We start from the raw sequence: 15,155 nt of genomic DNA, 5'->3' as shown, positions 1-15,155 counted from the left end.
CCTTTCATTTGCATCTAGCTCTATTTTAGGCACTTTGCACTAATGCATCATGTCACCGACTTTAATATGTTAGACATTTATCCGTTGCTGAAATCCAGAATGGCTTAAATGATTTGAATGAGCTTAAAATCCTGCCTCATTAGCATTACCGACAGCCAATAAAAAGGATTGCAAGAGACAGATCCATAGTGACCTGACAACATCCCTGTGCCACTTGACCGATTGTGCTAGAGACGGTAGTGCTGCATGGAAGAAAGCAAAAAGAACTTAAAGAAGAACAGAGGATTTATGATGCAAAATAAAGTGACTAGAGGAGGCAGGAGGGATATAACTCAGTGTACTGTGTGATTCATGGGGAGAAGGTGAGCTGAGGTAGTTCTTGAAGAAATGAGTTTTTACCTTACAAGAGCACACACGGAAGGACTTTGTTGTTCTGGGTAGATGGGAGAGGTTTGTTCTGAGAAAGGCAAGGGCTTTCTCAGTATGAGTGGCATATACATTCAGGCCCACCATCATACCGACAAATCTGCAGACTAGTTCTTTGTGCCTAACAACCATAAGCAAACTGTAATAGTCAGAGGCAATAAAAAGAGTGAAGAATCACCATGCTGGTAGCTAAGGCTGTACTAGAGCACAAGGGCCCTATGGAGCTAAATGCTTAAAGATGCAGATGTTTAAGGGGACAGTTCACCCCAAAATTAAAAACGCATACCTTACCTGTCATGCTAGTTTTGGTGTGGGTTGTTGAGTTTTGGAGATATCAGCTACAGAGATGTCTGCCTTCTCTCTGTTACTCAAGATAATCCACAGACCTTGTTGCGAAAAGTTTCATGTGGGAAACTGAAAAAATGAACTAAGCTAGCTAACATTACAGCTCAGATGAGAGGGATGCCATGTTGTCATTCTTTCCTCTTAAACCTCTCATTCTCTCAGCCTTAGAGGATGCAGGCTTTCTTTTGCATGGAGACATTGTGTAGTTTTTTACAAAGAGTGCCTAGTATACAGTATACTTGTATATCGTAGTAGTATATATTTTTTATCACCAGTTATCAAAAAACTCTCACTTCTCCATCAACAATTAAGTCTATCAGCTTCAAAATATTTGTAAAAACCACATAACATCACAAAAAAAATTCAGCTTTCAAAAAAGATATTTTAGCTTTAGCTTCAGCTTCAGTCTTAGCTTTAGTGCTAGTGCTCATCTAACTTTTACACCCAAGCTTTATTTTTATGCACATACACATTTTTGACTTAAAATTGCCAGTAACATGGACCTTTATAAGAAGGTGGCACAGAAAAGGACACTGTCAGCCACCTTCAGTGCAGGACAAACCCCGATGAGGTGGCTGATCAATGAACTATGACTTAGCTTTTGTTTCTGAAGGTGCTGTAATGTCAAAATTCACTTCTGGCTTGCAGTCTGAAATTTAAAAAAACAAAAAATAAAAAAATGGAATTTTCAGACACTGACTGATGACTGAAGTTTTCATCTAACTGTATCTCACTGCCAAGTGAGGCTGTCAACCTTAAATACAACCTTAGAAGTGGGGGAGGGTGGGTTATGTTTACAATTAATTCATTTTGCATTAAGTGCAAAAGAAGAGGAATAGGAACTGCCTACTTAAGCAGAAATAAGCAGATTTGTGCCACCACAGTGTCCTGGAGGCAGCAAGGAATGACCGAAGCGTGTGTCACCCTGTTATCAGGGCTGATCCATGTCTTTGTGGGAGGAAGGAGATGCAGACAGGAGCGAAGTGTAGGCTGCAGTGAACCCAGCTGTCCCTGCTGTTGATTGACAAACCCGTCCGGTTCTGACAAGCCTGCCCAGAGCATTGTCTTAATGATGGTCTGAGTGTCAGGAGAGCACAGAGGATGGATGAGGGCAGAGGCTGCATCATGTCGAGGTTGATAGCCACTTAACAAGAGGCGGTAAAGAGAGAGTATTGTTAGAAATGAAACTCATATTGTGGAGACTGAAGTGCTTGACTGAAGGAGGGAACAAGTGATTAAAGCTTAGTCAATACTGATTGTGTACTGTATAGTCCTGCTGTTTTGTTTTTTGTGGCAATGACATATTGACATCAGGAAAAGTGTTCTCTGGCTCCCTGCTGTATCACCAAAAGTCATCTCTTACACTGGGAGTAGCAGTAAAATGAAGAAGATTATGGCAGATTGGTAGTTAATTTGGAATGTGAATTAAACAATTTAAAGCAACAGAAGAGGAAAACTAAATAACACATTCTTCCTCTTAAAATTAAAAGAAAAAGTCATAAGCAGGGGTTAAATTGGGTTTTATTTTGTGAGGGGGCTCATAGTAGTATTTAATTACAAAAAAATGCTGCAGTAAAACAACTTTATTCATAGATGCTTGGGGACCTGTTGTACAAGAATATGGTTGAGTTTGCTGGTAACACCTAGATTTTTTTTAAATAGAATTTTTTTACAAATTTGTACAAATGAATTAAATTATAATGATTTTAGCATGTAATTGTTAAAAATGCTGTAGTGTTAAAACAAGAAAGTAACAACAGATGTAAGACAATGTATGTCAGCAAAGGAAAATAAGAAAAAAATATAAACCTTTCTGTTTTTATATAACCTTCATGGCTGTAAGTACAGATTTGAAACTTTGCAAGCACACTTGAATACACCATAAAGTCCCTGTCCCTGTGTGTGCAGCCAGACTGCATAAGACATGTGATGACTTATAAAAGGGAGTTTTTCCTCGCCAGTGTTGCCAGGTGCTTACTCATGGGGGTTTTGTTGGGTCTCTCTAAAAATCAAATTAAAGAGTTTGGTCTAGACCTGCTCCAATTGGAAAGTTTCATGAGACAAATTGTTGTGATTTGGTGCTATATAGATAAATTGAATGGAATTGAATTGAATGTGTTTGTTGTAAAATGTGTCAGCTTCAGACCAAAGCATTGTGAGAGCTCTGTACATTGAGCTGGTCGCCAACGTACAAAACATAGTAAAAGTAAAATGCTCAATATTTATAGATTTTTATGCAAAGCGTAATGTAAAATTATGGTGTTCTGTCAAAGATAAGGTGTAGAATATTCATATTGAATAATCTGAGTGATATATGTACACATATATCAATCATAGGTAAACTAATTGCTAAGTTGCTGAATGGCTGAATTATGATGGACAGAAGTATAAATGAAGAGCTGAGCTGAGCCAAATGATCTGACACTAAAAAGAGCTGAAATTCTGAAAATGAAAGTGGTCCAATTTCACTCGCTCTCACTCCGGTTGTCAAATGATTGCAGGTTTGAAGCAACTGACGCACAAGTGTCATGTACTGTGTCTGAAGTCACATTTGTTACACTCATAGTTTACTGTATTTTAAATTGTAAATTGAGATTTCTGACACATATGAATCATTATCCTGCTGCGCTATCACTGACAAATGTAGTGTTGTATGACTATAATTTTCACATCTGTCAAAGACCAAGCAGAAACCAGGGAATGATTTATGCACTTATCTTGTAGCTGCCATGGTAGCAGCTTGAATCAGTTGTTGTCAAAACTTTGAAAACATATCACTGAGCTAGACCAATGCACTGACTCTGACATGTTATCTATGTCTGTATATATCTATATCTGTATGTATAGAGAGATATAGATAAATAATGACTAGAACACTAAATCTGGTCCCAGCCAAAATGCGACATTTCCTCCTTTTAAGTGATGTTTGATAAAAGCCACAGATAGTTTTAGAAAAATATAACTTTAAATTAGGAATATATATTTGGGATGTAATTGACATCTTTTAGGATTCATTGGACAGTATAACAAAGTAGTACCAGTACCACATTTGCTTTGTTTTGTTAATTTCACACTCTTGGTGCCTTTGAACTACAGTACAGGTATAAGGTCATGTACAGGGGACAGAAAAGTGTTTTTCCTCCCTCAGCTTGGCTCTTTGAATCTTGAAAGTCATTGTCCTGTAGCTAAAAGAGATCAGTCAGTGATGTTTCTTCAGTGGGCTCTGCAGATACTGACTGCTGACAGGCTTGACTTGTGATGAGACAGTAAGACCAAGCTGTAACTGCAGAGGCTTGAAGCCAAGATATGCTAACCAATACTACCATTAGATCTTAACAGTAGCAATTCTCATTGCAGTTTTGCAAGACTCCCAATGGCAAAAAAAACAATTACAGAATAAAGCTGAGGCATAGCCTATTTTTTGCTCATGTGACATAGGGCTATGGCTTTGTGATAGCATTTACTGTTTTATTGTGTGTTTACAGTGCATCTTAAAGATGGTCCTGCTGTAAAGTGCAGTGTAAATAAAGAAAATTCATTTGTTCATTGATTAAGCCAATAAATGTCTGTGTGGTGCATATGGAAAATGCACAGTTTTAGTGGATGTTTTTAATGCTGGCAGCCCTGTGGTCAAGTAGCTGCCCCCTGTGTTTAATAAAGAAACCAGTTAATGAGCGTGTTCCCTGTCTTTGCAATCAGTGCAGTTCTTAATGTGTTTTGGTTTGGGTAATATTTGTCAAACACTAAAGGCAACTGTCCACTCTCTAGCCACATACAAAGCATGTGGGGGCTTGACTGATACAGACAGAAAGGCACTTTTCTCTATTAACATACTGGCATTGTTTTGAAGCAGAAGCTAGTTGTCGTAAAATGTACAAGCACCAAGTATACATGTTCATTGGCTTACTACTTATTGCAAGTGTATGTAACATGACAGGATTTTTTTTTAAATAGAAACTTTAATGTTTGCTTTACAGAAGGCTGTTATGAACCAAAAAATCAAGGACACAAAAATCACAGTGTCTGCATAGCTGCAAAAATGTTTAAATCAAATAATTAATTAAGATCTGGTCACTGCAAAAAAAAATTAGACTGGAAAAAGCATCTACAAGATGTTAAAAATAAATTCATAGTTTTGCAGTTGTTAAAGTTTGTCAGACTGTATTTATTGTTTAGCAGTACCAACAAGTCATAGGGGAAGTGTGAGGAGAAACAATACACATACACTCACCAGTCACTGTGGTCAAACTCAGAAGCATTCATCATTCTCACCACATCATACAAACACATCATTTGCATTACAAGTAGCTGAGAAGAAACCAAAAACAAATGCAGAGTGTGGGTAGGGGCTATGAACGCCACAAAGGAAGATTACCTTCTCAACCGCCCACAGGACTGTATGGCATCTTAACTGCTGCCAAAGAATCTTCAGGCGCCATATGGTCTCCCAATATTTGTTAAGCTAAGCATGATGAGTTCTTCCGTGATCGGATGACAGAGCATGACAGAGGAATTCCTGCTATTAGCATGCACCAGGCTGTCTTTGTTTCATAGGCTGGCATCAAATCCCATTATGTAAAGGCCTGGGGGTTAATGGGGAGAAAATGTCTCTCAAGCTGTACCACCACCTCACTCCGTGCACCGTGTTTGTTAAGTGTTTAATGTGTGTAAATATAGCATCAAAATCAAAGTTTAGACAGCGTCTGCAGTTACAAAGCAGATCTGTTCTTAGTTGAAATTTGGACATAAATATTCTAATCATAATGAAACGAAACTAATGAATCCTAATGAAATGTTTGACATTCTGGAAAATGTCAAACATTTTCATTTTTTCTTTCTCTGTAGACAGAAATGCATGTGTTTAGGTGAATTTTATCTGGTAGCTATTGCTTTCAGTCTTAACTTAGCTGAATAGACTCCAGTGATTAACATACAAAAAAAAGAGCAAAAAGCATGGTGATCAACATGTGGGAAGGTTTTAGAAATACCTGTGTAAAAGTTTTTAACTTAACGTGCCTCCTGCATACCTCAGACTATTTCTTCTTGTCCCTCTGTTTGCCTTTTTTTGGTATGTATGCAGACACGTGCAGTATATCTATTAATTTCTTTGTCCACATTCGTATATATATCCCCATTGTTGCAGTTGATGGAGGCTGGGATGAATGGAGCGAATGGACTGTATGCAGCAGCCAGTGTGAGAGGCAGCGGAGTCGAGAATGCAACTCCCCGGCACCCAGGCACAGAGGCAAGATGTGTGAAGGGAACAACGAGGACACTGAGAACTGCACAGATGGACTATGTACCCAGAGTAAGGCCTTTTTCCCTGCTGGGCATCATCATCATCATTATCATCACTTTTCTGTCATTATCATCATCATATATATACACTCACTTAACATATCAAATCATCACAAGCATGTTTGAACAGGAGGTGTGCGCTGGAGGGAAAAAAAATGGCACTGTGGATTGACACAGATGTTCAGTCCATGATAATGTCAGTGCTCTTTCTCCCGTGTGCTGTTCACTTGACATATCATATGTCATACTGAATCTGTCACAGGGTAGGAAGTGCAGACATTCACTCTTGAATGATACTTGACGTTTGGAATGAAATACCATTGCACTGTTTGGGTCATGCACAAAAATTTCTCTCATTTCACTCAAGTGAGCACTTGTGTGAATAATGACAACAAAATAGGGATGAACTATACATTTTATGTCAAAATTTGAGGAGTGTCATTTTCAAATCACAAGAGGCACAGTTTTATTCTCATCTTACATTAACGTCTAAATCAACTGTGAGGTTCAATAAAAGTTCCTTCTATTTCCATTAAATTTATCAGTTAACCTAGGAACAAATGTCTTGGCTGTCGTCTGTCATCATCAGCCGACTACCATGCATTCTCAGTCAAAGGTTGTTCACCGGAAAATTTCGTTTTATTTGCATTTTAATGTTTGAAAAGAAAAAGAGAGGAGAAACGGGCTGCTGAGTCTTTTTTTACATGTAGCTAATGTTGCGGCGAGCTCAGTAGTTATGGTGCATGAGATCCAGCTAGCAGCTAGCCTGTGAACTACCTTGTCCTGTCAGGGAAACTAAAGTTAGCTTAGCAGCTACATTGTAGTGCTGCCAACAGTATCATTAAGGGCTGTCAGACTTGTTTGTCATTATAACTGTTAGTGGACAGCTGTGCAGCTGTTATCAGTAAATATTATATCACTTTCTAATGTAATATGCTTTGAATGTATTATTTAAGGTTGTCACAGATGCGTGTTGTTTATCAGCCCACTATGTAAACCACTAATACAAGGAGCTTAATTTCTAAAAAAATAATCACAGTTTAAATTAGAGTTCCAATAAATTATTCAGGCAACTAGAACGTGGTTATATTTATGATGTTCATTTTGGTTTCCATTGTACAGTTGGACAAGGACTGGTAGAAAAGTGTGTGTCTTAATTCCTCTTGGTTGGCCAGGCTATTATTAGCCCACTCAGAGGTATTTCTGAGCTTTTGGGCAGTTGCATCTCACCACCTTTGTCTACGATGATACGAGGACAGTAACGATCCCTGCCTAGCCATTATCAGATACTGTACAGTCAGCAGAAGAGCTTCTCTCTACTCAGGTTGTCGGATCTGAGACCCAACTTGTTAGTCACTTCACAGAGGCTCGGACTTTAATCACCACTTTCTCTCTTCTTTGTCTCATTCTATCTCTCTGTCTTTGCAGATCGAAAGCTGCTACATGACGTTAAACCTCAAAGTGAGTCTTCCTGTGTGGATTTCTTTCATCTTCAGCCCCCCCACCTGCCACTAATATGTAACGCCCTGAAATCTGGGGGCAAGCGACTATATATTCTAATCTTAAAGTTAGCAGAAAAAGGAGGCTTTCAATACATACTTTAGAAACAAACATGTCATGCCATTCTTTTAGTTCAGTTTCATCAGAGCAACCCCTGTTTTAACCCAGCAAGTGCTCATTACACATTCTTGTCATTATTCGGTGCCTGACTTTTATGACAACCATGACATCACATCTGTGCTTCTACTTTGAGCCAGGAGATATATTGGTTGTGACAAGTGAACATGTGCTACGTTGTGGAGAATTAATGGGTTGTAATTATTGCAAACGAGCTAATTTGACCAATTTACGATACTGTCCTCACATTCCTGTGGCGGCTTTCAATCACTTGCTGCAGTTAGTCCGACTAAGTGATTGTCAGATGCTAGCTTGAGTGTTTTCATTAGCATGCCAAACTAGTGTAAAAGTCACGTGTACTGCTTTCTTTCTAGGGTTTAAGGAAATCTTGAACGACTGAACAGGGAATGAATGGTCAAAATTAATTTGCCTCTGATTGGTTGTCAAGACAACTGGTGACCACCTGTCAGAGCACATGCACTCTGACTGCCTACATTGTGAGATATCCATCATAGCTATTGGATATAGACCGCTAGGTCTAAAGGCAGTTAGACTAATCACCCTCCATGTTAGCAGCTTGAGTGTGATTTTTAACAGTTTGGAGAAACGGCTGGACATGTTCATGTATTCCTGTCTGTGGTGCATAATGTAGCATTGAGAGATAAGACAGATGGTCAGCTCCATCTTATCGCTTTCCATTCTTGCTGTTTCATTTCCATGCTAGAACCAGTGTAACGCATTGTAACTCTTGACTATGTTTGACCTTGAATGGCTACATAATAACAGTATTGTCTCCACTGCTTTTTTCCCCATCTCCTCCTCACTGTTTCTGGGTCTTTATTAATATAACAAAGACTAGGCTCTTTTATGTGCAACACTTGAAAAAGCCTTTTCACTTTTTGTGCAATGCTGCCATCATCACAGTAAAAAAAAAAAAAAAAAAAGAATACAGTCTGAGGCTGGAGAAATCTTTAAAGAAGACTTTTACATACCTTAAATACTTAAATACTGACAAGGGCCTTTATTTAAGTCAGTGACAGAGGGAATCAGGCCCATTTTTCTAATTACCCCTGCTCTCCAGCTAATGCAAACACACCAGTTCCTCCTGTCTTGATAAATTCAGTGCAATGTGCATTTCTACAGCACTAATTTAATCAGGAACAGCAAGAGTCAAGTCTGTTATTCCACTATTTTCCACCAGCAATGTTAAAATATCATAAATGAAACTTCACACTTTCACCAGAATTTTCATGCTAAAGGTCTTGCAGTCTTCACTTTATAGGGAAGCTTTTAATGTGTGAGTGAGTTTTAAAGTGCGAGTGAATTAGTTTTGATGATGATTGCTTAAAAGAGCACTCCACCGATTTAGCATTGCACTTCTATAACACTGTCAGCCTAACAGTGGACCGCTTAAAAAGTCTTTGTTTGAAATTGCTCTTCTTTGTTAAAACCCGGTGCCTACATTACTCACAACGTACCTCAACTGCAAGCAGTTTAACAGCCAAATGTAGCCTTACCATTTTCACATGAAAATTAGCATGCATTGGTAAACCTGAAAGCAAATGACTTTTCAGTGTCACAAATATGCCAGAAATTGTTATTTTTTTATATCTTTTATTTCATTTCTTTTTTCAAACTCATTGTTGATTAAACAATATTTGAGCCCTGCCTGAGCAGAGAGAGATGGAAAACTATTTACCATGGACCCAAAGATGCGCATATTCAATCCAATGATTGTTGCTTTGCTCTGGGTTTACGTCCAGTGTATGCAACTTACTGAATATGTGCAGTGGTGTTTCTCACGCTGGCCCATCCCTCCAATGTCAAAAAAAATGACCTTGTTTGCAATTTGAGGTGTCCTGTCAACGATTATAATAACATCTATTTTAGGTTCTCTTTTATAATAAGGCTCTATGGGGAAAATATTTTTTTGGCTGCAGGGCAGTTTTTCTCTGCAGTACTGCAAGTGGCAGCTAAGCAAAAACTGGAAGTAGCATGGTTTCTTCCAGGCCTCAATACTACATTCATACAGAATACGTACATGCATTTATGTTCCAGTCTTCAGAACTTAAATTTGCATCACAGTACCATGAAGGAAAAAGTCTGAAAATGAGCTTGCCTGTCTGGGTGTCTCCATTGTTTCCATTACTGCTGACTGGAGGTGGTGGCAATCCCTGTGACTACTATAAAGTTATTTGAAATGGGAATGAATGCTGATTGTACACTTTATTACTGAGGACAAAAGCCAGATGTTAGTGGGTGTTAGTGAGTTTTTATAAAGTGTGAAAGGGGCTCAAACGGCACCCTCAGTCATCTCAGGAGATGCAAAAGACTTGATAGAACTCTTTTCATATATGCTGTAGTACTCAGCAAGACCGATAAACAGACCTATAAAATCACTTTAAGATCAACCAGGACTACATCAAGGAAGAAACTATGAATTGAATTGAACTGGTGCTGTGGAACATTACACTAATTTCACTTTAATAGCGACTGATCTTTATTCATTCTGTATCATATGAGGCTAAACCATTGTTTGAGTATCGGCTTTCATATGACAATTTACAATACCTCTCCTTTTTCATGTGCCTGATGTGTTTCAGGTATGGACAACTCCAATGATGTAGCTCTGTACTCGGGCCTGGGTGCCGGCATCATTGCCGTGGCGATCCTTGTAGTTGCTGTCATGCTGTACAGAAAGAACCACAGCGAGTACGGCGTGGACGTCATCGACTCCTCTGCGCTCGCCGGGGGTTTCCAGTCTTTCAATTTTAAGACCACAAGACAAGGTAAGAGAGAGCATCATCAACTCCGTGCTGACACACACCAGCGACCACAAGGCCAAAAGGCAGTGTCATCAAAGACCTCTGCAACAGGGCCACCCTGTTGATTGATGGCATTTGTTTTCATCAAGCAGCATGGCATGCAGCCTCCCTATCTGCTTAGGATTTATACCTCCATAATCAGTGAAAGGACCTGTCCTTCTATTTTGACAGACCTGCTCCTCTGTTATTGTGACGCAGGACATAACCAATCTCAGACACCCCCCACCCCCCCAGACCACACATTTGACTGTCAGACAACCAATCTCCTCCATCACATTACACTGGCTTAAACCATCGATGGATAAATGTGAGGGGTATGGAACAGTGAACATCAATCCAATTTTTGTTGTGCACAGCAATAACTCCTGTTGGTTATGTGACTGCGGCTGTCCCGTCCTGCTTTGCTACAGGCATTCATATTACTGCCACTGACACTTCTGGGTTAGCGCAAGTGATAGCCACCGTGGCAAGGGGTGATCCATCCTCACTGCTGCTGTGACAGCGCCGTGAGAAGATCTGCCAGAGCCCACACTGTGCCCCCTTCTCCCACAAGGCCAGGGGACTCGGTCAAGCCCCACCCCTTATCACGCGATCGGAAGGGTGTGCGGAAAATTTGGGGCTGGGAGGTGATCTGGGGAGGTGAGCTGGGTCTACATTCAGCAGGTCATCAATCCTATTTAAATAGGCCAGCTCTGCCCGCAGCCTGCCTGCTGTGCCCTCCACCGGCCACAATCACTCCTTTCCATTTTCATCTCTTTCAGGCCAGCCGAGGCTCCCCATGAAATGTTGAACACTTCCCCAGCCCCAGTTTGCTTTGGAGGAAGTTGTCAAGGCATTTTATATGAGCCTACTTCTGCAGTGATTGCATTGTTAACATTTTACCGTGCTTTTCATAACAAGAACACAGAAAGCCAAGCACTCCCTCTAGGGGGAAAAACACCTCTAAAGTATGTGTTTAATTGCAAATCAGAAGCTTTTCCATGACTAATAATCACAAGAAAAATTCTTAAAGAAGTTCTTAAATGCTTTGGATGGCTCTCTGCTGCCGAAGCAGCTGTAAGGCAGAGTGCTCAATGAGTCTTCGGACCTGACCCTGTCTCTCTGCATTACTTCTCCTTCTGAGTGATTTTTAATCAGAGGCCCAATTCCAAACCTATCCCTCAAGGTATTCAACCTGAGGTACATTTCATTAACTTCTCTCATCTCACCGCTGCCATTCCATTTTCGCCGCGCCATTCTTAAAGATGCACACTCAAGCGATAATCAGATCATTCTCCCCTCGACCTGAGGGGAGAAAATTTAGCAGTGATCGAATGTCAGCTGCAGAGAGGTAATGTCCACTGGGCTGCAACTCTGACCGAGAGCTGGAATATCCACAGAGTCGCCTTTAGGTTCTCTATCACTGTTGGGCTGTTTAGAAAATGAAAAATGCATGTTTCCATTTTTCATGGAACATTGTCTTATCAGCAGTTGAAAATATCTCTATCATATCTGTTTATGCTTTATATATATATTGTGTATTCATAGTAATAAGCACTGAAACTATTGTGAACACTGAAGTGAAGTGAAGGGAACTTTTTATGAAGTAAGTCACTTTGGCTCTTTGCTTTAAGACATTTGATTGATCAAGGAAATAACCAAAATATAATCAATATTGATTTGTTAGAGCTCTATTTATTTTAATTTTATTACTATTTATCTTGATTTACTACTATTTATTATGATTTATTTATCATGAGTAGCAGCAGAATTACTTTTTTCATGTTTTCAATGTTTCTAATACACTAAGAATTCTGCTGGAAAGATACAACAAACAAGAAAAGTTGAGTTTTAAAGAAGTCAAAACCAACAAACCCCATAATGCTCATCACAAATCACACCCCGGTAATTAACAATTTTCCTAAAAATAAAACAACATTAGCCTCCTGCCTTGCACCAGGCAACAGCTGGGCAGCAAGGACTCAGTGACTTCGCTGTTATCTTGGCACTGCTCATCCAGAGACACCACATGCCTGAGTCTGCCAGATCGATGCGGCACACTCCTCGCTCCGTTTGGCAGCGCCTTCGCATCTAATGGCCACAGATGAAGACCCCCCTCCACAGGCTGTTGGGTCCATACTGGGAGATGAAGGACTCCCCTCATTTACAGAGCAGTCACCTACACCCCAGTCCTCCTGGCCCTCCCTCCTGTCCTTCAGGAGGACAACTCATTGTCCAGAGGAGCTGACTCCAGCAGATGGATTATGGAGATCAAGCTGTGAGTGTGCTTGGTAATTAAATCTAACGCTCTGACCGTGGTTCCCAGCCCTGTACCTTCTGCCCAGGTTGTGCTCCCTTACCTCTGATGCACTGGTCGCCTGCCCGGACATGTTGTTTTAATTGGTGCTGGAGCTTCACTGGTCAGCTGAAGGAAATGTTAGTGGAAGTCCAGAGATGAGCTGGACCAGTGTTACCAGGAATTTGTATTAATTCTGGAGATTAAAAGTGATTCTAATCTTAAATCTGTTATGTCTGCCTTTCATAAAATAGAGTAATCTACTGTATTGTGCTGCAGACAGAAATCCCCTGATGATATTTAATGCGTGCAGTCTGAGTGGCACATATTCTTTCTCTTTGTTATGTTTTTTTCTGCCATGAAAAATGAGGAATTTTTGGCACATTTTTCAGCTTGTCAAGCTTTTAGAATATCAACTTTGCTTTGCTAAATCAAGAAATGACAAAAAAAAAATAGCATAATCTTGACCTTATTTTGTTGTATCTGGGACAACAGTGAATTTTGTTATCCCCTGTGAGTGCTATTCAGGAAACACAGAGGTTTGGCTTTGATTCATTAATTAAACGAGTTCCCTGCATAATGTGGATCCCCTGTGAGTGGGGCTTTTAGGTGACTGTGTGGCTTTGCTATCTCCCCATCTCTGTAGGCAACCCGCTACTTCTCAACTCCTCGATGCAGCCTGACTTAACTGTGGGACGGACATACAGCACTCCCCTCTGCTTCCAGGACAGTGCAGACAAAGAGCTCTTTGACCCCCTGCCAGACATAAAGGTCAAAGTTCAGAGCTCCTTTATGGTTTCACTAGGTGTGGCTGAGCGGGCGGAGTTCCATGCCAAAGCCCCTGTTGAGACCTTCCCGCGGGACCTGAGCCGGGATTACTGCAGCACCGCAGACAGACGCAAGAAGGGCCTGCTCACTCTCAACGGGCCCTTTAGCACTGACAAAGAGCAACGTAGGACCACGGGTGTATTCGGCCACCCAGGAGGACGTCTGGTGGTGCCAAACACTGGTGAGCTCCACAGGAAAGCACAGATTGAGTTTGTTAGCAGAAAAAGCTTCTTTTTTTTTGCAGCTCACACACTGTGCACTTGCTCTCCGTAATGAGAGGCTGCAGTAACTTCTCATTATATAGTCTTCATAAGCTAGTGCTGTTTAGCGTGAGGTGCAGCCTTTTCAGAATGTATTGCAGCACAACAAACACTTTTTCCACCATTTTTCCTCCATTTACATGCTGTTGTACAATCCTTCTTTGTTGTGTTTTGTAGACACACTCACAGAAAAAACGGTAGAGTGAGCTTTTCTGAGTTCTAGGAGGTAGTGCACAGATCAAAATCAGTGGCTTTATTGTTATATTTAATGAAGATCCTCTTAGCTTGGTGACACTTAAAATCAGCACAAGAATGTTTATTTAACTTAAAAAAAGAAATATAGTAACAAGGCATAATCACTGAATAAAACAGTGAATAAATAAGATGAAGGATACACCACTAAAACATGAAATAAAATAATGAGATTTGCAGCTATTTGTTTATTTAGAATGCTGATTACACTTATTTACACATTGTATTTGTCATTGCCCAAGGCACCCAGTGGTGTGTCCAAGAGGTCAGGGTCACAGACAAAGGATAAAAGATGAGAACTATCTCTTCTCCTGACAGTAGAAGTCAGTCAGCCTGGCCTGGGGTTAACCACTTATTTTGTTGTCTTCTGAGCAGGAAAAGCTGTTTTGTGCATTTCTGGAAAATACTGTCAGGATTTTCAAAAAAGCTCAGGCAGCAGTGCAAGGCTGATTTCCCAAAAGGATCCAAAGACAAAAACTATTGTGAAATCCATCTTGTGAAGCCTTTTTGGATTAAAACGTGTTTTTCAAAAGCAGATTGTAAATTCAAAACCATCCTGTGAGTGAGTATTTAGAATCATATTTTTATGACCACTGATGCTGTCTGTTACTTGGTATTTAATGTAAAATGAGTGGCAGTGTTTAAAAACAACTAAATATACACAAATGCAGTAATGGATCCATATCTTTTTATTTTGCATATATTTTACAGATGATCAGACATTTTCAGAAATGTTCTATTTGCTTTCTTGCTGAGAGTCAGATGAGAAGATTGATATGAGTCTCATGTCTGTACACTAAATACACAGCTACAGCTAGCAGTCGGTTTGCTTTGCTTAGCATAAAGACTAAGCAAAGCAAACCGACTGCCTGTCCAAAGTAAACCAACCCCACCTACAAGAATCTCTAAAGCTAACTGATAAAATGATGTTTGTTTAATGTGTTAGAATATCTCCTAATATCTCTCCCCTGTCTGCTATATGCTGCTGTATATGTGTGCTTAAGCGAGAAAAAATAAATGAAAAGAATT

At 40.0% G+C, this 15,155-nt stretch overlaps 1 protein-coding gene across 2 annotated transcripts in view; it reads left to right on the top strand.

Moving 5' to 3' along the window:
* The window catches only part of unc5db (unc-5 netrin receptor Db), a 161,876-nt gene that overhangs the window by 109,521 nt on the left and 37,200 nt on the right, over positions 1-15,155 (top strand). The window contains exons 8-11 of one of the 2 annotated variants that reach the window (XM_046386153.1): positions 5,915-6,079; positions 7,498-7,530; positions 10,290-10,475; positions 13,433-13,795. In XM_046386153.1, the coding sequence (XP_046242109.1) occupies positions 5,915-6,079; positions 7,498-7,530; positions 10,290-10,475; positions 13,433-13,795 (747 nt within the window). The remainder of the gene's footprint in view (positions 1-5,914; positions 6,080-7,497; positions 7,531-10,289; positions 10,476-13,432; positions 13,796-15,155) is intronic. The other variant, XM_046386154.1, reaches the window with a different exon arrangement.

This window comes from Scatophagus argus, chromosome 4, assembly GCF_020382885.2.
Source record: "Scatophagus argus isolate fScaArg1 chromosome 4, fScaArg1.pri, whole genome shotgun sequence".
Lineage (NCBI taxonomy): Eukaryota > Metazoa > Chordata > Actinopteri > Scatophagidae > Scatophagus > Scatophagus argus.
This window is presented reverse-complemented; position numbering and strand designations above follow the sequence as displayed.